Genomic DNA, 23,911 nt, shown 5'->3' with positions numbered 1-23,911 from the left:
CAGGCAAGAACACTGGAGTGGGTTGCCATTTCCTTCTCCAATGCATGAAAGTAAAAAGTGAAAGGGAAGTCACTCAGTTGTGTCCATCTCTTAGCGACCCCATGGACTGTAGCCCACCAGGCTCCTCCATCCATGGGATTTTCCAGGCAAGAGTACTGGAGTGGGGTGCCTTTGCCTTCTCCGATGATGTGTCTAGGTGTAGTTGTTCTCATCTTACTTGACCTCTCTGGTATTTATCGCATTTTCCTGAAATTCCTTCCAGCATTTATCTCACCTTCCTGAAACTCTTCCTGTGGTGTTCATATTGTTCTAAATAAGCCTTTCTCTTTAGTCTCATTTCTAAGTGTTTATGTGGGATGTTCTTCCCTTCCCCATCCTTTACATGTTGAAATTCCCTCCTTTTCTTTTTATTCTATATACTTCCTTGGGTTATCTCATTCACTCCCATTAATTTCATTTACCATTTACATGTTTACAATTCCCAGGTCTATTTATCCAGAATACACTTTTTTTCTGAGCTTCAAACTCTGATTATCTCCAGCCGTCTTTGAAATATTTCCAACTTGATGTTCCACAGGCCCTTCATTCTTAACATGTCTCAAACTGAATTAATCAGTCTTGTCATAACCCAAAATTTGTTTTCCCACTTTCTTAGGTCAGATTCTCTAAAAGCTGAGCCTGAGATGGGAATTCTTGTTCAAATTACTCATTGAAAGAATGCTCTCAAGAGAAAGGGAGTGGAATGCAGAATAAGGCAGTTAAAGGGAGAGGCATGCAGGATAAGGCAGAAGTCAAAGCTCGGCAAGTATGTGATCTCAGCTTGAGACTAGCTTCACTATGATCCTATGGGAGAAATACTGCCACACAAGTTATACCATGAGTTCCCCTTTGAGGCTAGGGAGTTGAACTTTTGTACCACTCCCAGTCAGTCAGTCATTACCTGGGATCTGTGGGTGGGCTCTAACATTTTAAGTAAGATAGCTCCCCTTTGAGTTGGGCTCTAGGACAATTTTCAAGAGAATGGAGCAACTGTGAATGATCAGCTAATATTTACAGCAGCTGGGAGATGCACGGTAAAGGGAATATGGGTGGGGTACCAACATATTCACTACTAAACCTCCTGAATTCCTTATATTGAGGTATATCACAGCCATCTATCCAGGAATCCAAGAAGAAATCTAGAAGTAATCATGTAACGCTTTTCTCTCTCATCCCCCATTAAATAGTAATAATAATAGATAACAATTGTTTAGTGCCCATAATATTAATTTTAAATTCTATAGTAGAGTTCTCAAAGCTGCACAGGATGTGGCTCCTGTCTATCTTTCCAGCCTTGTGCCTCATATTCTTTCCCTTACACTGTGTTCTGGCTACCCTAAACCTGTTGCAGTTTCCTCAGCATAACACGCTCTTCCTCTTGGGTGCCCTGCCCCCTGCCACCATGTTACCTTCATGCGGTCAGCTCTTACTTCCGCTTCATGATGGTTCAGACGTTACCTCCTCAGGCAAGCCTTCTCTGACCGCCAAGGCTGAATTAAACACTTCCCATCTGAGCTCCACTAGCATCCTGCTCTCCCTTTGATAGGACCTCGTTTCACATGGAAATGCGTCAGTCAGTTTGTGTGTCTATCACCTCTCTTCGAACGTGAGCCCTGTCAGGGCACTGATTTCAGTTTGTTTATCTTTGCATCACTAGCATGCAGTCCAATGCCTTGGACATTGTTGGGACACCCTAAATGTTTCTCATGTTAGTGAAAAAAATGAACGGATGCGAAGGCAAAATGTTGTCCAAATTCTAAATATTTCTTCTGAAACAAATTTTATGAGCTTTGGCCTGATGTTTATAGAAGCTATTTATTTTAATAGATGCTGCCTAGATGAATATTCACAGAAAGACAATCTATTCCACTTCTTACTGTACTAACCTTTTTAGTATTCCTAGGTCACTGAGCTCCACTCTGTCAGAGTCCCTAAAGAAACAGGAAGAAGGCCCCAACTCCAACTGAGACAGAACAGCTGTGACTCTCTTCTCTCCCTCTGTTTCCAGATGAAGGACCTGCGTCATGAGAATATTAACCCTTTGGTGGGCTTCTTCTATGATTCGGGGGTATTTGCCATTGTGACAGAATTCTGTTCCCGAAGGAGCCTGGAAGACATACTGATGAATCAGGATGTGAAACTAGATTGGATGTTTAAATCATCACTCCTGCTGGATCTCATCAAGGTTAATGGAAAGACTGAAAATCCAAGATTTTCCCCATAGATTAAAGCTTCAATATTTGGGGATGTTTTATTTTCCTTCGGTCATTTTCCTTGGATCACCCTCCACCTTCCTTCCCCGTGTTGGCCCCCACCTCTTCTCACAGCACCTTTGTTATTTGTTTTATATATCTGTTATAAGGTCCTGATAAAGAAAAAATTTGTTTGTTCCCCCCACTACCAATTTGAGGGCCAGATTTATCTGTACTTCCTATAGCCATTGGGCTTCTCAGGTGGCTCAGTGGGTAAAGAATCTGCCTCCAGTACAGGAGACGCAAGAGATGTGAGTTTGACCCATGGGTGGAGAGTATCCCCGGAGAAGGGCATGGCATTCCATTTCAGTATTCTTACTGGGAGAACCGGACAGAGGAGCCTGGTGGGTTACAGTCCATGGGGTCGCAAAGAGTCAGATATGACTGAAGCGACTGAGCATGCACGCCTATAGCCATTGCGCACTCTTCTGCCTTAAGCACTCCTCTTCCATCCCATTTGTCTGCTTTCTGGATGTGGGGATAGGCTCATTCCTGGGCTCTTTAGTTCTACTTAGTCCCATTTCCTGGCTTTCACCTTCTAAAAGGTGGTTCAGGTTAGAAATAGGTGATAGGTCTTTACATCGGTCTATGACATAGTTATAGATGTGGAACTCAGCATGACCAGACAGCCAAAAAGACTATTGATTCTCTCAGGCATCACTTCCATTCTCAGAGGCCAGGACTGTTAACAGCCAGTGGGGTTCACAAATGGGTCCATGTGTGCAATTCAGTGGAATCCATGAAATCCCTGGAATGATACGAAAATCGTGTCTATGTGCACCTGTAGTGAGCTGATCTGGATAATCAATGACTGGTTGAGCTTTCTGTATGTTAATCAGAGTCTTGACCCTTGTATTGTGGCCTAACCCTTTTTAAGGTAGCTTTATAGACATTATCTTGTTTCAATTTTGCATAAAAGAATTGTGATTAGCCTCCTTTTATGGAGGCTCTGAGAAGCAAAATGAGGGTTTTTTTTAATATAGTGTCTACCACACATAGTAGGTGCTCAGTAAATATTTATCAACCAGCTATTAAGTGACAGAACTGATAATATAATTTAAATCTCCTAATTCCTATTCTAATACTTTGTCCACTCACTCCGTAAGCAAAGTCCCATGAGTTAAGGGAGAGTCCTCTAAATGAGTCCTCTGAGGCCCATGATGAATGAAACCCAAGTGTCTTGGGAGAAATCTCACCTACTGTAGACTCTGCTTGGAAGTACTGGGGACTACAGAATTTCCAGGATGCAAGATGTAAAGTGTACAAATGCAAAGGAGTGTCAAGTTGCAAAATAGAGACAGATATTGAAAAGGACTCAGCATAAACAATCCTGAGATTACTGCTCTAGAATATGGGTGAATTTGTATTTGAATGATTAAAGTCATCTGAAAAAGTCCCAGTACATCACATTTGAATGTCATATAAGATTGCCAAACAAACTGCGTAGTATTCGGCTTTCTTTTTTATTGTCTATTTTAAATTATAAAGACATATAAAATAAATTGCATATATTTTATATACTTATATTTTTTATGAAAGTTATATATTTTATATGTTATGAACATAAAACAATTCTATTTATAAAAATAATGTATTCAATTAAATTTGAAAGTCAAATGATATAAATATATATGGGAAAAGTATTGACAATTACTCAACCCTCTTTCATATCCTCCCTCCAACTTCATCACTGCTGATCACAGTTTGGTGATTAGGCTTGCAATTCATTTTGTGTGTATTCACATACATTATAGATTTTGTTTGCTCTTTAAAATACATACTGTCACATAGTTCTGCAACTTCCTCTTTTTTCACTTACTTTGTGACTTAGATATGGTTCCCTATTAGTACATACAGGTTTGTCTTATTATTTTTTTAGCTGTTGCAAAATATTTCATAGTTTGGATGTACCACAGTTTGGATATCCCTTCTTGATAGCTGTTGATTGTATATCCAAGTATATAATATAAAGCAGAGATGCAAAGAACATTCTTGTGTGTGTCTCCTTGTGTACATGTGCAAGCATTTGACGAAGTAAAATTTCCAGGTCACAGGGTATGTATGCATATACTTTCAATTTTGATTGCTGTTTCCAAATTACCCACTCAAAAGGCTGTGTCAGTTTCCATTCCTACCAGTAGTGGATGAGAGTTGGGCTAGACCTTTGGGGGGACAATCAGAATCTTCCATTTCTTGGCAATTATATGTGTATAGAGCCATCCTGTGTTTGAAATGTCAATAAATCTTGCCATAACATACAGTTCTTTACATCCACAAAATATGATTCTTCATCAAAGTGTAAAATTTTAGCACTAAAAGGGACCTGGAAACAATTCTTGCTGTCAAAAGTTTTGCTTTGCCTGCATATAAGAGAAAAAAGCTGAATTCCAGAACACAGTAGCTGTGAACAATCTCAGAAAGTGGCTCCAAAAGCACAAAACAGTTAAATAAGCTGCTAAATAAATCTTGTTTGTATCATCTGCAGGGCATGAAGTACTTACACCACAGAGAGTTTGCTCATGGGAGGCTGAAGTCTCGGAACTGTGTGGTGGATGGGCGTTTTGTACTCAAAGTGACAGATTATGGCTTTAATGACATCTTGGAAACGCTAAGACTCTCCCAAGAGGAACCTTCTGCAGAAGGTAAGCAATGTATTGTACCCTTGTGACGCACACAAGGTACTCCGAAGTTCACATGAGAGCCAGCCTTGGATTAAAGCCTCAGGCTGATTCAACTCCTCACTTTTGTTGAAAATCAGCCTCATTTCCAAGCCAAAGGAGTTGAATGAAATCTGCAGGCCGTAATCTCCACACAGCCCAACCTTCTGAACAAAGCCAGTGCAATAATGTTGAATTCCTGCTGGGGCAGGATTAGGTTATATTGTCTGGAGACCCCAGGTGTCCCTGGAGGAACTTGCTGAGTGCTAGGCACACAGTAGGTGCTCAATAAATACTTGTCAGATTGAATGGAAGGTAATTTGGTAGTTGGACTCCCACAAAGCCCGTTCTGGAATGGGATGTCACTAAAGCCTACCTTCGCTGTCTCTGTTTAGAGAGAAGAAGCAAGGAGGGGGCCCCCCAGCAAGTAAATGCTCCATGGGTTGTGTGGGATGGCGTCAGACGGAACTATGGCCTTCTAGGAAATCAGTAGGCATGGCTGTAATGCCCATATTGTGTTTTTGTCTTCTATTTGGTGCACCCTTGGCAGCACCAGACAATGCCTGTAGGGGTCATAACAGATCAAAGAAACAGGAGAAATCTGAGACTTCAGAGCTTGGGAGTGAGTGAGTGAGAGCTAGGAGGGAATGAACTGATGGAAAGGAAAAAGGAAGGAAGAGAAAGACGTAAGGAGAGAAAATGAATAGGGTTAAATAAATATAGGAAAGTAGCACATTAAATGTTTTAAGCAGTATTGCAAGGGGGAAGAGGGGAAATAATGACACAAAATTGGAAAAGCAGACAACCCAAAAGAGACAGAGAGAGATTCAAAATGACAACATATGCTCATATTCTTAAAAGAATCTTTGGTGTTAAAACTTTTAAAATTGCTGACTTTATAGGAGAAATGAAGACTGAAGGACACACAGTGACACATGCACAGATAGAGACACAGTCCAGTCATCAGTGACATCATTTTTGTGCTTAATAAAGCCAGTGGAATATGAACCTTTAGGGAGTCATCTGGTCCAACTCACCCATTTTACAAATGAGATAACTGAGTCTTAAGATTTGCTCAAATCGTGCACCTACTTAGCAATATCAGTTCAGATCTTCTGAAGACTAGCTCCTATACCCAGCTAAATGAAAACATTGAATAACAATTTCCTCTTTCTCTGACCATCAGTGCTTTAAAGGACTTGAAGCTCTTGGTAATCACAATAGAAACATGTGCTATTGTCTTTCTTTATGTCTCTCTCTGTCTCTGTCTCTTCTTCCCTCTCTTTCTCTCTGTGGACCTGTTCTTGTTGACAACTGAATCCTATGGTTATTATCTGGCTAATCCTAATTTGAAATCTTGGAGTAGTTGCCCGGTGTTAGGACTAGGATGTTTGGATGACAGCTGCTGAGTGGGAAGTACTTATCTTCCTGTCAAAATTACTCACCTATAAAATGAAACACAATGTCCAGCTTCCTAGAATTCCATTCAACTCACAGGTTGACAACTTTCAAACTTAAGAAACTCTAGTTTTAGAGTAAGGACAGGGTACCTGCAGTGGTTTTTTTTGTTTGTTTTTGTTTTTTTGGTGTACTGTGTCTGTCTCTTTCCCTGTTTCTCCCTCTTACACTTTCATTCCATTCTCCAAATTGCAAGGGCAATCTGGATGCTCAATCCATTCTTCACACACTGAAGCCAGAGGGAGTTTCCTAAACTGCAAATCTGATCATGTTACAGTTGTGCCAAAACTCATTGAATGGCTTCCCATTGCTCTTAGGATAAAGTTCAAACTCCTTTACATGGCCTACAAGTCCTTCGTGGTTTGGCATGAGGACCTCTCATGCTTAACCACTGTCCCTATATTCCAGCAGTGCTGACTGCCTTCCAGTTGTTTATTTGCACTAGGTTCTCTCTTACTTCCAGAACTTTACATATACCTTGTTCATTGCTTGGAACACTCTTCCCTTCCCACTGTTACCCACTCATCTGAGTCTGGCTAAATTCTACTCCTTCCAGAAGGCTCAATTGATTCAAGAGGCTTCTTACGATTCCTTAGGCTTGGTGAAATTATCCTCTTTATGATCCTTTAAGGCATTGAACTTTGTTTTAATACCACACTTTGTTGGTAATACATGTTTAATTAGCTGTCTTCTCTCCCTCCCTAAACTATGTCTTGCGAAGGCAAGAAATAAGTTTGCCTCCCACAGTGCCTTTCACCGTACCTGGTGGAATAAATGTTTGTTGAATCAATGAATGAAAGAAATAAAGAAACTTGCTTCGCTCTACCTTAGATGACAGGGCTAATCGAATCTTACGATTGGAAGGTCTTGTAGATCGTCTGGCTCAATTTCTATTTTACAGATGGGGAAGCCAAGGTTTAGGAAGGTGAGCTGATTAGTGACCCAGTTGAAATTGTGAACCCAGGATTCTTGACTTTTGCTCTGTGTTCTCTTGTATCGCATCACTGGCTCTCCAAGGTTGATTTTATCATCATAGCAGGGCTGAGAGTTAGCCCTGGTTCCAGTAAACACAAAACAAGCCAAAATGATTTTTTTTTTTTCCTGAGAGTTCAAGTCTAATGGTAGGCAGTGGCTCTTACTGGGCTCTGGAATGGGAAGGGGGAGATGGGGGCATGTTGTAAGTGTATTCATTACTGCCTACTCTCAATTACATAAGTATAGTGCAGAAAAAGCATTTTAGCCATTAGCAACATACATGTAAGTGCTCTCTGAAAATAGTTTGGTAATGATTATATTTAATCACCCAGCTTTTTAACCGAGAGTTGTGTCCTCTTTTCCCTTCTTGTGCTGTTAAGTGTGCAGAGGGAGAGGATGCCAGGAACAAGCAGCTGCATACCATTTTCCCTGCCCCCCCCCCAACAAACATGCCTGAAATCCCATGGTCAGTAATGTATTCCTTTGACTAAAGTATTGTTCGGTCTTTTCAGTTTTATTTGCAAGCATCAGTTCACCTAGGCAAGGTGACTGATGGGCAAAACACTCCAGGAGTGGGCAGGGGAATTGGGGGACAAAGGCTGGGGACACCTGGAAGACAAAATGAGATGAGTATGTGCTTGGGGTAAGGCTAGAATTTCCTGGACCACCATTTAGATCAGAATGGGCTCCAAATAAGAATTTCCAGGGTGAGTTTCTCTTTCCTGGGTTTCAGCAACAAACCAAAATAATCTGATCTTTTATCCTCCTCCCTGCTTCCTAGGGCCTTGTCCTTTGGGCTCTCTTCCCAATACCCCAAATTTGACAAGCTGAAAAGTTAGCCAGTGTTTTTCCCAGCCACCCCCACCCTCAACAGACAGTCTTCTCCAGCCTCCCTGTCTGGTTGTCAACCTGTTGTTTATTCCACCTCTCTCCCTCGGAGGAGCGCCCTGTCCCTTCCTTGTCCATTTTAACCTTCGTATATAGCTCGGTCCTCATCCTGCTGCTGTCACCCCTTGCACCTCACCTCTGGCTCTTACTGTAATAATTTCCTAGCTGGTTTCCCTGATTCCAGCCTCTCTCCTCCTTCAATCCAGTTTGTGCAGGTTGCCAGATTAATCTTCGCGAACACAACTTTCATCAAATCCCTCTCCAGCTCCAGCACCCCTACTGCCTTTTGTATTCACTCCAAATGCCTTCATTTGGCTCTCGGGGCCTCTCACCTCCTGCCCTCATTCTTCCAGCCACCCTCCCTCCCCACTTCATCAACCTCATTTCTCATTTCTCATTATTCCTTAACAGAGCCCTTCTCTTCAGCCAAGCTAATCTGCTTATCATCACTCCCATCCACAATTTGCTCCTTTCTATCTCTTGTTCTTTTGCACGCACTGTTCTTTCTCCCTGCAAAGCCCTTACCCTCTCAGCTCTAGGAAACTGCATCCTTGACCTTCTTAACAAGCTCCTTTAAGATTTAACTTTTCCAGGAAGCCTTCCTGGAATAATTTGATCCGCTCAGTTTTTTTTTTTTTTTATTAGCTCGAATCTCATGGAATTGCCAATATTGAACCATTTTTTGAGCTACAGAAGTAGCAATTTCACATTGTTCAATGTAAAACATTCCCATTTTAATCAGTATTTCTTTATATATTGCTTAAGGAGGCTTGCCCCCAAATTTCTGAGTCTCTGATTGCCATAACTCTTTGAAAGCAGCATGTGTGTATGTGCTAGGTCTCTTCAGTCATGTCCGACTCTGTGCAGCCCTATGGTCTGTAGTTTGCCAGGCTCCTCGGTCCATGGGATTCTCCAGGTAAGAATATAGGAGGTGGATTGCCATGCCCTCCAAGGGATCTTTCTGACCCAGGGATCAAACCTGAGTCTCATAACTCCTGCATTGGTAGTCAGGTTCTTTACCACTAGCATCACCTGCAGAGATTATATTTTTTTAATGGGTGCTTAATATTGGCTTTTAATAGATTTCCTTCCTTACATTATAGAGCTTCCCAGGTGGCTCAGTGGTAAAGAATCTGCCTGCCAATGCAGGAGCCACAGGAAACATGGGTTCAATCCCTGGGTTAGGAAGATCCCTTGGAAAAGGAAATGGCAACCAACTCCAGTATTCTTGCCTGGGAAATCCTCTGGACAGCTGAGCCTGATGGGCTATAGCCCGTGGGGTCACAAAGAGTCAGATATGACTGAGTGACTATGCATACACTATACAGTGGCCCACATCACCATCTCTGTTGTATTGTAGTTAGGGGTACACATGTGTGTCTTGCCAACTGGTCTGTGAACTCTGCAAGGGCAAAGGCAAGGTCTAATTCATCTCTGCCACTGCCCCATCCCTAGCACAGTGCCTCATACATAGTAAGTCCTCAGTAAATACTTGTGGAACTGAGTTGAAGGAATTGCTGCACGCTTTTGCTCTGCAAGGAACAGAGGAGGCTTGGGGATCTTCTAATCTTCAGTTAAGACCTGGAGAAATCAACTTGTGAATCCCCTAGCCCCAGCACATTCAAATTACCAGACACATGTAGATCTCAGCACACAGCAAATCCATGGCAACCAGTCTGGCAGTGTATTCGCCTTTCCCTGGCAGCTGGCCAACTGCTACTTGCAGGCTCAACAGAGCAAGAAAGCCAGCACCAGATAGTTTTTCTATTTCGAGCTTCTGTGCCCTTCCCCACACCTCTGCTGTGTCTGCCTGTATGCTCCTGGGGTGGGGAAAGTAGTATGCTTTTGCTGTGAGTAATTCCTAGATTCATAGATTCAGACCCTGGGGGCGGGAGGGCAGCACTAGCATGCCAGTCTGTCTTAATAAAAATATAAAGCAGTCAATAAAACAGCATCCTTGGAGCCCTTGAGGGCATTGCAAATGCTGTCAGTTAATTCTCCCTGGATTCATTACACAGTGCTTTCTTTTCAGAGTTGCTGTGGACAGCCCCTGAACTGTTGAGAGCCCCGAGGGGCAGCAGGTTACGTTCTTTTGCAGGAGACGTCTATAGCTTTGCCATCATCATGCAGGAAGTGATGGTCCGGGGCACCCCATTCTGCATGATGGATCTGCCTGCCAAAGGTAAGCAGGAGATGTGAAAAAGGTACCAGGACCCCACCATGATCCAGGTCGTCAGGCCAACCTAGGCTGTTGTGATTTGCCAAAAGAGTGAACACAATCCTGTGTCTGTGCTAACTGCCTGCTGGTCTGCAAGCAGCCTGTGCTGTGCGCAGGTGGCACTTGGAGCCAGAACGCTTTAGGCATTTGGAAGGAATTCCCCCCACCCGAGAAGCTGGTCCTTTTCTGAACTATGACATAAGCCAAGAGCCCACAGGACTTTTATGTTAGCTTTTTTTTTTTTTTAGCAGCCCCCTACCATTCCTTTCAGATACCCCCTGCCAGAGATTTCAGTGCCCCCTCCATGATGCTACTGGATGTCAGAATCCTCCCGTTTCCTTGTGACCTGCCATAGTCTTTCATCCTTATCTCCCATCAGAATCTTTGGCTACCAGGCAAAAGTTTGAGGGGAAACAGGATGCTGACATATTCTAAAAGTATGAACTGACTAGATATTAAGTAATTAGGAATGGAAAAATAGTAAGTTTATTAGTGGAGGACCCTGCTGACACTGCTTTAACCAAGTGATCAAGGAATATCAACATCATGTCTCCCCTGCCATAATGCACTGAGAAGGGCACAGTACCACCCTTGTGGTCTTCTTGCCCCCAAATGCATAACCTCAGTCTTACCATGAGAAAACATCAGACATAGCCCAACTGAGAGGCATTCTGACTGGCCAGTACTCATCAGAAGTATCAAAGTCATGAAAGACAAGGAAAGAATGGGGAACCATCACAAACTGGAGGAGACTGAGACAGAACAATGAAATATGATATGGATGTTGAATTGGGTTGTGAAACCAAAAAAAAGGATATTAGGGGGAAAATAATGAAATTCAAATAAAGACTCTAGATTAGTAATAAGCATTGTACTGATATTAACTTCCTCTGTACTGTGATTTTATAAGTTGCTAACATTAGGGGGAAGCTGAGTAAAGGAGATATAGGCAATTATTGTACTTTTAGTTTTTTACAAATTTTCTGGAAGTCTAAATGTATTTCAAAATACAAGATTTTAAAAATGCAAAATCAAACCAAACCTAAAATACTTAGTAGTGTTTTGCCCCACTCAAAGCTTTATTTCTACTTAAACCCCCTCCCCAACAGTTCCTTATCACAAGTTAAATGAAGCCCAGTCTCCTCACATAAGACGCACAATCTGGTCCCTAGCTGCGTCTCTAGGCTTATCTTCTATCATTCTTCATACTCCAGCTAAGCTATGTGACTGGCAGTGCCTTGAAATCACCACCATCTCTCCCACCTTGGTGCCTCCACATGTGTTGCCTGTGCCTCGTCCCCACCTTGTCTCATTCAACTCATGTCACCTTCATTGGGAAACCTTCTCTGACCTTTTAAGTGTGGGATGGATGTCCCTTCTGTGCTCTCCTGTACATATGCCTGCTAGAGCACTTATATCACTGGTCCTTGTTTATCTTTCCAATTGAACTGTGAGCTCCTCAAGGACATGAACCATCTGGGCCTAAAGACAGAGGTGACCTAGTTCACTTGTCAGTATTCTGACACAGGGACAAGGGAACTTGATGGTATTCTGAGAAAGAGACTCCCTGTACTAGTGAGTTGGGTGGGGAAGTTGCACTTCATAGGGTCAATTTCCATGGAATTTATTGCACTGGGGCCAGGGTGAGAGATACGAAGGAGAAACCATCACCATATGGGCCAGCCTGAGTTAGCAGAGCAGAAGGTGTCATGTTACAAGGAGCAGAGGCAACAACTGAAATTCTTTCATGAAGACTAGGTGATACTTCTTATGTAGTATAAAGCCATACTGCTGGAGGGTTTTAGCCAAGGCAAAGGTAGGAAAGACACGCTGGTGGTGCCAGCAAGGTTTGGTTCATGATGAGGATGTGAGAGTCAAGGGTGTGAAGAGGGGACTAGGGATAAGAAATGAGCTGAAGAGATAGTCAGGGCTTGGATTTTATTCTGTGGGTAATAAAAATCCATAAAGAGATTTCAAGCAAAAAAATGACATGGCCAAATTCATGTTTTCAGAATGGTTTGGAGAAGGCTAGGCTGGAAGCAGAGAGACCATGCAAAGTCTGATACATAGTAAATGTTCCACTCAGAGTGGAAGTCAAGTGCTAGCAGCCAGGAGGATCCCAATGAGGCCCTGAATGATTTAATGGTGATCTTAATTCCCTTCCCCTAGAGACCAGGCAGGGCCCATAACCTGGGCCTTCAGTGGGGGCTCATTGGGTCTACTGTGGGGATTGAAAGGCTTAGATATTTGGGGGTGGGTGAAAGGAGCCAGATCATTGAAGCAATGGATAAATAACAAGGTCCTACTGTATAGCACAGGCTTCCCTGGCGGCTCAGTGGTAAAGAATCTGCCTGCCAGTGCAGGAGATTTGATCTCTGTGGATTTGATCCCTGTGTCAGGAAGATACCCTGGAGAAGGGAATGGCAACCCACTCCAATATCTTGCCTGAAGAATTCCATGGACAGAGGAGTCTGGTGGGCTACAGTCCATGGGGTCACAAAGAGTCAGACAACTGAGGGACTAACACTTTCATATATAATTATGATATATACCAGAAATTAACACAACATTGTAAATCAAGTATATCTCAATAAAAACATAAATAATATATAGCAGAAGCAGAACAAAGCTGTGCTTAAATGATTTTTGTTGTTGTTTAGTCATTAAGTCATGTCTTTGCGACCCCATGGAATGTAGGCCACCAGGGCCCTATGTCCATGGGCTATCCCAGGCAAAAATACTGGAATGAGTTGCCATTTCTTCCTCCAAGGGATCTTCCTGACCCAGGGATCAAACCTGCATCTCCTGCATTGGCAGGCAGATTCTTTATCACTGAGCCACCAGGGAAGCCTGCTTAAATGATACCAAATACCTCAGTTAATTATTAATAGTTTCTCACTCCCTTTCTCAACTGATTGATATAGCCTTTGCTCAGATATAATTTATATTCAGGCCACCTAAGGAGAAAGTGAAATAGATGGCCTTTTTGTGGTTTCTCTTGCCCAATGTCATTCTTGTTTAAAACTCAATTATCTTTACCAAATCTCGGTACTTTCCCAATTTGTAGACCATTTTTTTTTTGCTTCCTAACAGAAATCATAGAAAGAATTAAGAAGCCTCCTCCAGTGTACAGACCAGTGGTTCCTCCTGAGCATGCACCCCCAGAATGTCTCCAGCTGATGAAGCAGTGCTGGGCTGAGGCTGCAGAACAACGACCAACATTTGATGAAATATTTAACCAGGTAAGGACTCTGTGAAGCTTAGCACTGCCCAGAAGCCATCCTGAAGCCCGCCTACCAAAACGAACTTCTTGGGTTCTCATTATACTGTGGAAGGACCCTCTCGCAAGAGAAGAAGGCATTCGTCATGGGGATGAAGCACGGAACTGGCTATTTGAAGGCCCTTTGGTGCTGGATCATCTCCAGTACATCCCCCAAGAGAATTAGGATTCGTTTTGGTCTCTCCTATATCTGAACCTCTGCTCCATACCATCCACAATCTGACCTAACTGACCTTTCAAAGATGAACTTGAACCACTAAGCATTTGCAAGGCAATGTCATTGAGACCATTAGTAGAAGGAGTAGGTGGATCCTGGAATAAATGGGGACCCTCATAGAGCCCTGTTTGCTTTGGAAACTCCAGAGAACTCTGATGTGTATCTCGTTTAAGTGAAGCCAGATTGTTTTTGGAGGGTATGGAAAAATATGAGTTTGAAAGGGTTTTCAAGATGGAAGGAAGTGCAAATATGGAGTACAAAAGCAGGAGATTCCTTTGGTTCCTAGGGAACTACTTGAGGCAATAAGCCCTGTGTGCTCAGTCATGTCTGACTCTTTGCGACCCCATGGACTGTCACCTGCCAGGCTCCTCTGTCCATGGAATTTCCCAGTCAAGAATACTGGAGTGGGTTGCCATTTGCTTCTCCAGGGGACCTATGCAGGGATCAAGCCTGTGTCTCCTGCACTGGCAGGCGAATTCTTTACCATTTAGCCACCTGGGAAGCCCTACGTGAGGCAATAAAGCACATGAAAAGTGGTAAGTTCCCTCCTTAAGATACTGAGTTTCTAAAGAGCTTGACTCCCTAGCATTCAGGATTCAACAGGGAAAATGAGGAGCGGAGAGAGAGCCCTGCTAAGGGAGCCCTGCTAGGGTGCGGTTCCTATGTCAGAGCATGCACTTGAGGGCTTTGTTCAAATGAAAGGATACCGAAACTGAGGGAGTGCTGTGTTAGCAGCGGCGGAGAGGCTTTTGAACCTGGGTGGTGTACCGCACTGAGATGCTCAGTGAGTGGCAGGTATCTGAGGTGGAAAACAGAAAGAGTTGGATTGAAAGCCTGGGGGGCTCTGAATATTAAGTCATCCATGTCCCCGTCTCAGAATGCCTCCATTAGCCTGACTGAGTCTCTTGAGGACACTCAAACAGGTGTTCAATAGTAGTAGGGAAAAGGCACACAACTATGGAGGTCAAATTTCTGAAAACTTACCATGAGGCAGGAAGAAAAGCATTCACCCTGGTGTTGATGCTAGAGATGTTATTTCAGAAGGCAGCAGAAAGGCCAAGGATAGATAGAAGGAGTGCACATCATATGACTTTCAAACAGGATGGCTTGGGGCTGCCCTCACTGAAATGCCTCCCCAATCCCTGCAGCTAAACCAACTGAAATTGGAAGAGGAGGAGGCTCCCTGGGTTAGGCAATAGGGGACTTGGAAAGATCCCCTGTAGGGGGGCACAGCAACCCACTCCAGTCTTCCTGCCTGGAGAATCCCATGGACAGAGGAGCCTGGCGCACTACAGTCCATGGGGTCACACGGAGTCAGACACTACTGAGCATCTGAGCACCAAAGCATCTGAGTTGGCTCCTGTGATTACCAACAGGACCTCGGTGGACAGGTAGATGCAGACCAGGCTCAGAAGGAAGCTCACAGTGTTAGCCTTGGGGCATTGAGTGCTATGTAGAACACGTGTGAACCCTTATGTGTATAAAAGGGTTCATTGGGACAGATTCCTAGGTATTTGTTGAGCAGAATTACCACCAGTCTTCTCTTGGTGTCAACCCAGCCTTTTGCCTGCTTTTATAGCAGTAAGAAGGGGCTACCCTTCATGAAGATTGAAGGCAGGAGGAGAAGGGGATGACAGAGGATGAGATGGTTGGATGGCCTCACCCACTCAATGGATGTGAATTTGAGCAAGCTCCAGGAGTTGGTGATGGACAGGGAAGCCTGATGTGCTGCAGTCCATGGGATTGCAAAGAGTCAGACACGATTGAGTGACTGAACTGAACCAATGTTATGACAAGCTCCTTGTCCCTGTAGATGAACAGGGTCCAGGGAGGGCATATTGCAGATCTGTGGCATGCAGCCACCTCTAAAGGATCAGGGGCAAGACCAGTTGAATTTCTACATGACCCAGACATGAAGGCCAAGTGTTAGGAGACACCGTTATTCTTGGGCCCCATGGTAAGAAATAAGGATAGATCTTACCATGTAGATCTTACCAGGCTTTCCTGGTGGCTCAGATGGTAAGGAATCTGCCTGCAATGCAGGAGCCCTGGGATCGATCCCTGGGTCGGGAAGATCCCCTCGAGAAGGAAATGGCAACCCACTCCAGCCTTCTTGCCTGGAGAATTCCATAGACAGAGGAGCCTGCAGGGCTACAATCCATGGGATCACAAAGAGTCAAACATGACTGGGCGACTAACAAATATAGAAAAAAAAATGTATATCTTGGGTCACATTTAAGAGGTCAAGGAACCTCCAGCTGACCAAGAACTGGTAACATGGTGGCATTAGAAGACAAGTATAGTTTTGTAGGTTGATGATCTAGAAGAGTAAAAGAGCCCTCCTCTTTCTCTTATCCCACTTCACGACTAGCCTGAGCTCCAGACCAAATCCTCTTGCCTTTGAAGTGGCTACTGCTTCAAAGTGTTAGCATCTCAGAACTGAAGGATACTGACCAGAGAGCACCTTTGCTTAGACTTGAAAGAACCAGAAGGGTAGCGGAAGAACTACTCAGGGAAAAAGAGCCTTGTGAATGGGCCAGGGTGACAAAAGAGTGAGAAGGGACTTTCCCTATTTATACCTGGCTTTATCTCTCTTGCCCTGGCGTTTTAGAGGAAGGGTGATAAAGGGTCTTGCTCCACCACCTCTAAGCTTAAGGAGTAAGGATTCTCTGGCTCTCTTTCTGCTTTACTTCCAGTTTAAAACTTTCAATAAAGGGAAGAAGACTAATATTATTGACTCTATGCTTCGGATGCTGGAGCAATATTCTAGCAACTTGGAAGATTTGATCCAGGAGCGAACTGAAGAGCTGGAAATTGAAAAACAGAAAACGGAAAAGCTCCTAACACAGATGCTCCCACCGTATGTGTGAACACCTGAGGAGTGTGAATGCTTGTAACTGTGTTCTATTAAAAATAGAAAAAAAAAGTGCTCATCAGCTAACTGCTCCCTCCCTGTGTCCTGTACCCTCTCTACTCCCAGTAGGTTTGAGTCACACCTTCAAATCAAAGAATTGGAAAACCCAGGGAGCAGAGCACACTTCCTAATTTTCCACTTCTTGTGGATCATGCTAGTCATTTACATTTTTGATGCCTTGGTTTTTCTATTTGTCACTTCATGACTTTGCCTGGAAGTTGACCAATTAAAAGGAGACAGTTTTTTGAGCTCCTAGAGGGAAGTAGCTGGGTTGTTTTTCTAGGCTTTTCCTTCCTTAGAGTGAGAGCCTTATGTGTTGCTACCGTTTCCAAATTTTTCAAGTCCCCTTATCATGATCTGCTAGGAGATAATCAGGGAAGTTAGTTTCCTGCAAAGGCAACCTCCTGGGAACATTTTGTGCCCCCAGGTAGGGTGGAGTGGGTGGGTCGGGGGAAGCAGAGAGAAGGATAGAGAGTTGGAAAAAGTCCACAAAGGAACAAACCAGGACTCTGCTCAATGATGTATTCCAGCACCTGGCACATTGCCTGGCACATTGTAAGCACTCAATATCTGTTTGTAAAATAAACCAAAGAATGAGTGTTTGCATCCCAGTGACATTTTCTTCCTTCTTACCTACATGGCAGTGAATTTTGGAGAAATTGTGTTCTAGCAGATGTGGCCTGGAGGGAAGCCTGTGTCCTCTGAGGAATGTCTGTGTCTGCTTTTCAGATCAGTTGCTGAATCTCTCAAAAAGGGCTGCACAGTCGAACCGGAGGGCTTTGACTTGGTCACCTTGTACTTCAGCGACATTGTGGGCTTCACTACCATCTCAGCCATGAGTGAGCCCATTGAGGTGGTGGATCTTCTCAATGACCTGTACACCCTCTTTGATGCCATCATTGGCAGTCATGATGTCTACAAGGTACGTCACTTAGCAAGACAATATGTTCCAGAGAGCAATTTTGATATGAGGCCCACCTGTGTGTACTCCAAAATTGAAGGAAGGATGCAATTTTATCAAATGCTGTTATTTAGGAATTAAAATTTAAATAGTATACCACTTCCATTGGTCTCCCTTTGAAAACGAAGGCCAAATAAAATTCATATAATGTCACATTTTTCAAAATAACAAGCTCAACATGGCAAGAGATTGCTGGTCAGATTTCTTTTGAGCTGTTTTCTAGAACTGGGACTAAGAAGAGGTTGAGACCAAAAAGTATTATTGTTCTTCAGTTTCCAAGTACCCACAGGGCAGGCACGGAAGGGCATACAGAAGTGATAGTGTTTGGCCCATAGTTGATGACTAAGTTCATCTTGGGAAAATTTGTGTGTATATAATACATGGTGTTAAAATTTGGTTCCCTCCTTTAGGTACTGTTTTTATACAGGAGGAAACTCGACTTTGGACCTGAGGCTCTCTGGGATTGCTACAGAGTAACCTAAAGCCCACCTAGTGGTCTGAGGTCTCAAGAAGTGACTAATTGTGAGGTTGTAACCTGCTGCTCCCCAGAGAAGGCAATGGCACCCCACTCCAGTACTCTTGCCTAGAAAATCCCATGGAAGGAGGAGCCTGGTGGGCTACAGTCCATGAGGTCGCTAAGAATCGGACAAGACTGAACGACTTCACTTTCACTTTTCACTTTCATGCATTGGAGAAGGAAATGGCAACCCACTCCAGTGTTCTTGCCTGGAGAATCCCAGGGACGGTGGAGCCTGGTGGGCTGCCATCTCTGGGGTCACACAGAGTTGGACACGACTGAAGCGATTTATCAGCAGCAGCAACCTGCTGCTCCCACTTGCCCTGATGCCTCCAGCATGTCACTTTCCACTCTTTCTATCAAAGGTGGCAGAAGATGAGTGGAGAACAGATGACTATATTCACTCATTTCGGTGCCATGCTTCTTTCCCCTTGATTGTATGTGTTGCCCTGTCTCTAGGCAGAAAAATGACTAAAAATCTCATAGCAGTGTAGGAACGTGTCCATGTTGTCTGCAACATCGAAATTTGTTTTAGTGATGGAAAAAGATGCCCCAGGCATCCCACACTTTAGACAGCTCCTCTGTCCCAGGAAACCAGCTGAAGCTGGAGAATGAGTAGCTCCATTCATTGGATCCTTCACAGTAGCCTGAAAGGTTCCAATTCTCAAATCACACACAGGGCAGTGTGTCTATCTCAGATTAGACAGGGCTCTTTCAGGTTAAGTAAAGAGCCTCAGGGCTAGGCCAAGCTGCCTAAATAGGGCTCAGAAACAGGCATCATGCCTGTCAATCAGCAGAAGCTGCAAACTAATCAAGAAGCACACATGGAAACCATGGTGCAGGAAAAATCCATGGAATCAGACTACCCGTCTTGTTGAATTCAAGCAGCCTGAAGAGAAAAACAAATCACTGAAAGCTAATTCAGTTGAAATTAAAATCAAAGATGATTCATTGTGGGCAGTAACACAGCCACGAGTTTAATCAATCCAGCTGATATTGTTCAGACAATTGTTGGGGGTCTTGGGAATGAGGCTGTTAGGTATTTTGATACTTCATGGCTGCAATAGGAAGGTAGCAGGCTGTTTTCAGGACAGAGTAGGGCTATATGAATCCAAATATTACATCTAAGTATTCAGTCCTTTTTAATAAAAACAACACAGTACAGAGGAAATAAAAATTGAACCAGTGGCGGATCACCAAATCCGTTTGTGTTTTCATTTTCTTTACCTATAAAATTGGAATCACCTCCCCTGGCACTTGATAATCTGAAGTGGAATGAGAAGGCTGCTGCAGAATCATGAAGTTGGTGATTTGTTCTCAGTTTCAGTTCCTACTACCACCCCATCTTAACCAGACCTTTTCTATGCCTCATCTACCCTTTCTGTGTCCTTATTCTGGTTTATGCAACCCATATTCCCCACATCAGTGTCACACCAAGGCCAAGAAGCACCCATGTTCCCTGTCCTTCTAATTTTCTCATCCATATCCGTGGGGTCTCCTGGGTGACTGACTCGGTAAAGCTGAAGGATCAACCACCAGTCAATGATAATAGCCAGCCAGTGAGTTTCTCCCTCCCGTACATATAGTATTTGCATTGTACCATTGCCTTCTTCTGTGTGAACAGGCATGCTTATTTATCTGAGAGCAGGAATCCTTTTCTCAAATTGTATCAGGTAAGAGAGGCCCTGAATGGAAGTATCCTGAGGTACAAAGCCCCATAGGCGCAAAAGATCACTATAGAAAGTCATAATGTGGAGCCTATTGCCAAGTACTAAATTTTATCTGGAACTGAGTCATAGGCACAGTCCTATGGTTTATTTCAAGACATGTCAGTTTGGCTATAATGATGATGATCGTGATGATGATGATGGTAATGGCTGGCACTTATCATCCCCCAGGCAGGTTTTAATTGCTTTGACATTTATTAAGTTATTTTGTCCTTAAAACACTCTATGAGGTGGGTGCTCTCATTGTCCCTATTTTACAGATAAGGATACTAAAGCACAGAGTGGAAAAGTTATGTGACTACGGCCACACAGTTTGTAAAATGTGCATCTGGGATTCTAAACAAGGCTGTGTGACTTCAGAGTTTCATGCTCTTAACCATGGCGCCCTGTGAGTGCAGTTATTTAGGAGAACATAGATTTTTGGGGCCATTTAAGACAAATTATTCATTTTAATTAAAGGATAATTGCTTTACAACATTGTGTTGGTTTCTGCCACACATCAACATGAATCAGCCATAAGTATACTTATGTCCCCTCCCTCTTGAACCTCCCTCCCACCTCCCACCCCATCCCACCCCTCTAGGTTGTTAAAGAACCCTGGGTTAAGTTCCCTGAGTCATACAGCAAATTCCCATTGGCTATCTATTTGCCAAATGTTAGTGTGTATGTTTCCATGTTGCTCTCTCCATTTGCCCCACCCTCTCCTGCCCGCCGTGTGTCCACAAGTCTGTTCTCTATGCCTGCGTCTCCATTGCTGCCCTGCAAGTAGGCTCATCAGTGCCTTCTTTCTAGATTCCATAGATATATATGTCAAGATATGATATTTGTTTTTCTTTCTGACTTACTTCACTCTGTGCAATAGGCTCTAGGTTGATCCGCCTTACTAGAACTGACTTAAATGTGTTCCTTTTTATGACTGAGTAATAGTCCATTGTATATGTGTACCACAGCTTCTTTATCCACTCATCTGTCGATGGGCATCTAGGTTGCTTCCATGTTCTAGCTATTGTAAATAGTGCTGCAGTGAACACTGGGGTACATGTGTCTTTTTCAGTTTTGTTTTCCTCAGGGTATATGCTTAGTAGTGGGATTGCTGGGTCATATGGTAGTTTTATTCCTAGTTTTTAAGGGAATCTAGGAGAATATAAAGTTTTAACTGAATGGAAACTTGTACTAGCAGAGTCTGACTGGCACATTTCATAGACGTCCCTTCAGCTTACTTATCTTTTGGATTTACTTGCAAAGCTTCACCTTACTAGTCACTAGAAAGAGTGGATACACTTCTGTGGGGAAGATGAGGATCACAGAGTCACCTTTATTCACGGGTGTCCAGCTCTAACTGCCACCTGCAAAGCAGTGGAGGGCTAGTACTGCTGCTCCTTAGAGCGGTAGTGCTAGGACAGGGAGCTGGTGGGAGAAGACAGTTCTCACACCCGAGGAAGCTGCAAAACTGTCATATTAGCAAGGTAAAGCAGAAGGAACAGACTGTTTCACTTCCTTCCTTTCCTTTTCCCTATATTTGCCTTAAAGCTACCCTAGCTCTTTGGCCCCAAATGGTCTAGAGAAATGCTTTCTGGGAAAGCACCTTCTCCAAGGGTGCTCCCCAATGAATATCCATGGACAGTCCCATAAATTTCCCCTTTCCCTTGCCCCAGGAATTATTTGGAGCCAGATAGTTCACTAGGGCCAGACAGGAACCTGAGAAGTAACTGTAGAATCTATGGGTGTAAGACTTAAACATCAGTGTGTTTTAAAATGAAGTTTCTTAAGTGATTCTACTGTGCAGCCAGGCCTGTGAAACACTGAGAGTCTCTTTCTGACTTCCTCACTTTACAAGAAGAACACTTAGCGTCCATCATACCCTTTAACTGTATGAAAGGTCACACGTGCACTCATATATGCATGCTCACACACACACACACACAGACACACACATTATTTACTTGCTAATTCTATTTCCCCTGATTTCCAGGTAGAGACTATTGGAGATGCTTACATGGTGGCCTCAGGCCTCCCAAAGAGGAATGGTATGAGGCATGCAGCTGAGATTGCAAACATGTCCCTAGACATCCTCAGCTCTGTGGGTACCTTCAAGATGCGGCACATGCCAGAGGTGCCGGTCCGGATTCGAATAGGCCTGCACTCAGGTAACAACCAGCAGCTAAAGTGGGAGAAAACATTATGCACTTCAAGGGAAGGCTGGAAACAGAAGGAAGAGGGTAGCTCTTCCCTGATTATTGGCAGCTGGATTATCCAGGTGTCTAGTGCTGCATCATTCCTTTTCATCTCCCCATTTCCTCTCCTTCCAGCACCTGCCCTACCCCAGTGGGCAGCAGCTCTTGTTCTAAGTACCAAACCTTTCCAGTCCACCTTTCTTGTTAGAGCCAACATCTCTGTGTTTATGATACAAGACCAGCCTGCGTATGTAGTATTTAAAGGATCATTCCTTTAATTCGTTGAAGTCTCAACTCCTGGAGTATTTATTCTCCCACCTTCCTCCTCACTTGCTTGAACATCTTCAGGATGCCCCTCATTGTACCCTTTCCATCTGTCTTTATACATTCCCAGGTATCTACTCAGGTCTCTCATCTACTAGCTTCTACTCACCTCCTGTTTATCTTTGCTCTTCTAGCCCCCTTTTCTTCTCCCATCATTTTCATCCCTTTCCTACCAAATTTTGTAGAAGGATGATTGACGTTTATCACACCATTTCTTCACTGTCCACTCCCTCTTTAGCCCCTTTGCCATCTGGCTTCAGCCCTCATCACTTTTCCCAGTCCTAGTCTGCCCCTATCTCTGCAGCACTTGGTATTCTTAACAATTCAGCACCCCCCCACCACCACAATTGGCTTTTATGACCTGCTCTTCACTCTCTGAATGCTTCTTGTCCATTTCATTTACTGGCTCCCTTAGCAATCCCTGCTCTCTAACTGCTCCCACATTTTCTGCAAAGCTCCGAGCTGTGATCTCCTTGCTCTCTGTATGTCCTAACCTCAAATTCATTTCTCAATTCACTCCAAACTGGCTTTCATTTTCTACCATTGTCTGATAATCTCATCTGTCTTTGTCTGTGTGCATGCTCAGTTGTGTCCGACTCTTTGCAACCCCAGGGACTGTAGCCCGCCAGGCTCCTCTGTCCATGGAATATTCCAGACAAGAATACTGGACTGGGTTGCCATTTCCTTCTCCAGGGGATCTTCTGCATCCAGGGATCCAACCTGCATCCTTTGTACTTCTGCATTGGCAGGCAGATTCTTTACCACTGTGCCACCTGGGAAGCCTTCTGTCTTTATCTATATTGATATGCTCCAGGGTTCTGTCCTTCATCCACTGTTTCTCTCCCCTACTGTGCTCTTCTGGGTGATCTCATCCATATCTGTGGTTTAACTACCACTTGTGTACTGATGACTTTCAACTCTACAACTTCAACACCTGTCTTCTTCCTTAAGCTTCAGCCCTGTATATCAGACTTACTGCTGACATTTCCATTTGAATGTTCCACACAGACATCAGACCAACACATCCAAAACAGAGTGACTTTCTACCCATATAAATGATCTCTTCTTCCTGTATTTATTTTCTATTTAAGTTGGTGTCACTACCATTCACCTAGTTATTCCAGTTCGTCTTGAGAGTCATCCTCCTTGACTCTGCCCTCACCCTGATCTTCACCATTTAGCCAATTACTAAGTCTTACCTTTTCAATATTTACATTCAATATTTCCATTTTACCTTTTCAATATTTCTTGATTCTGTCTTGTCTCTTCTTGTCTCTCACTACTCAAGTCTAGGCCACCAGCATCTCTTG

The 23,911-nt window shown here is 43.6% G+C and overlaps 1 protein-coding gene across 1 annotated transcript in view; it reads left to right on the top strand.

Annotated features, from left to right (window-relative positions):
- Positions 1 to 23,911, top strand: part of GUCY2F (guanylate cyclase 2F, retinal) — a 92,127-nt gene that overhangs the window by 56,069 nt on the left and 12,147 nt on the right. The window contains exons 8-14 of the mRNA XM_061409412.1: positions 2,048 to 2,224; positions 4,777 to 4,933; positions 10,302 to 10,451; positions 13,581 to 13,729; positions 16,681 to 16,844; positions 17,628 to 17,820; positions 22,076 to 22,250. Of these exons, the coding sequence (XP_061265396.1) occupies positions 2,048 to 2,224; positions 4,777 to 4,933; positions 10,302 to 10,451; positions 13,581 to 13,729; positions 16,681 to 16,844; positions 17,628 to 17,820; positions 22,076 to 22,250 (1,165 nt within the window). The remainder of the gene's footprint in view (positions 1 to 2,047; positions 2,225 to 4,776; positions 4,934 to 10,301; positions 10,452 to 13,580; positions 13,730 to 16,680; positions 16,845 to 17,627; positions 17,821 to 22,075; positions 22,251 to 23,911) is intronic.

Source organism: Bos javanicus, chromosome X (assembly GCF_032452875.1).
Source record: "Bos javanicus breed banteng chromosome X, ARS-OSU_banteng_1.0, whole genome shotgun sequence".
In the NCBI taxonomy this organism is placed as follows: Eukaryota; Metazoa; Chordata; class Mammalia; order Artiodactyla; family Bovidae; genus Bos; species Bos javanicus.
This window is presented reverse-complemented; position numbering and strand designations above follow the sequence as displayed.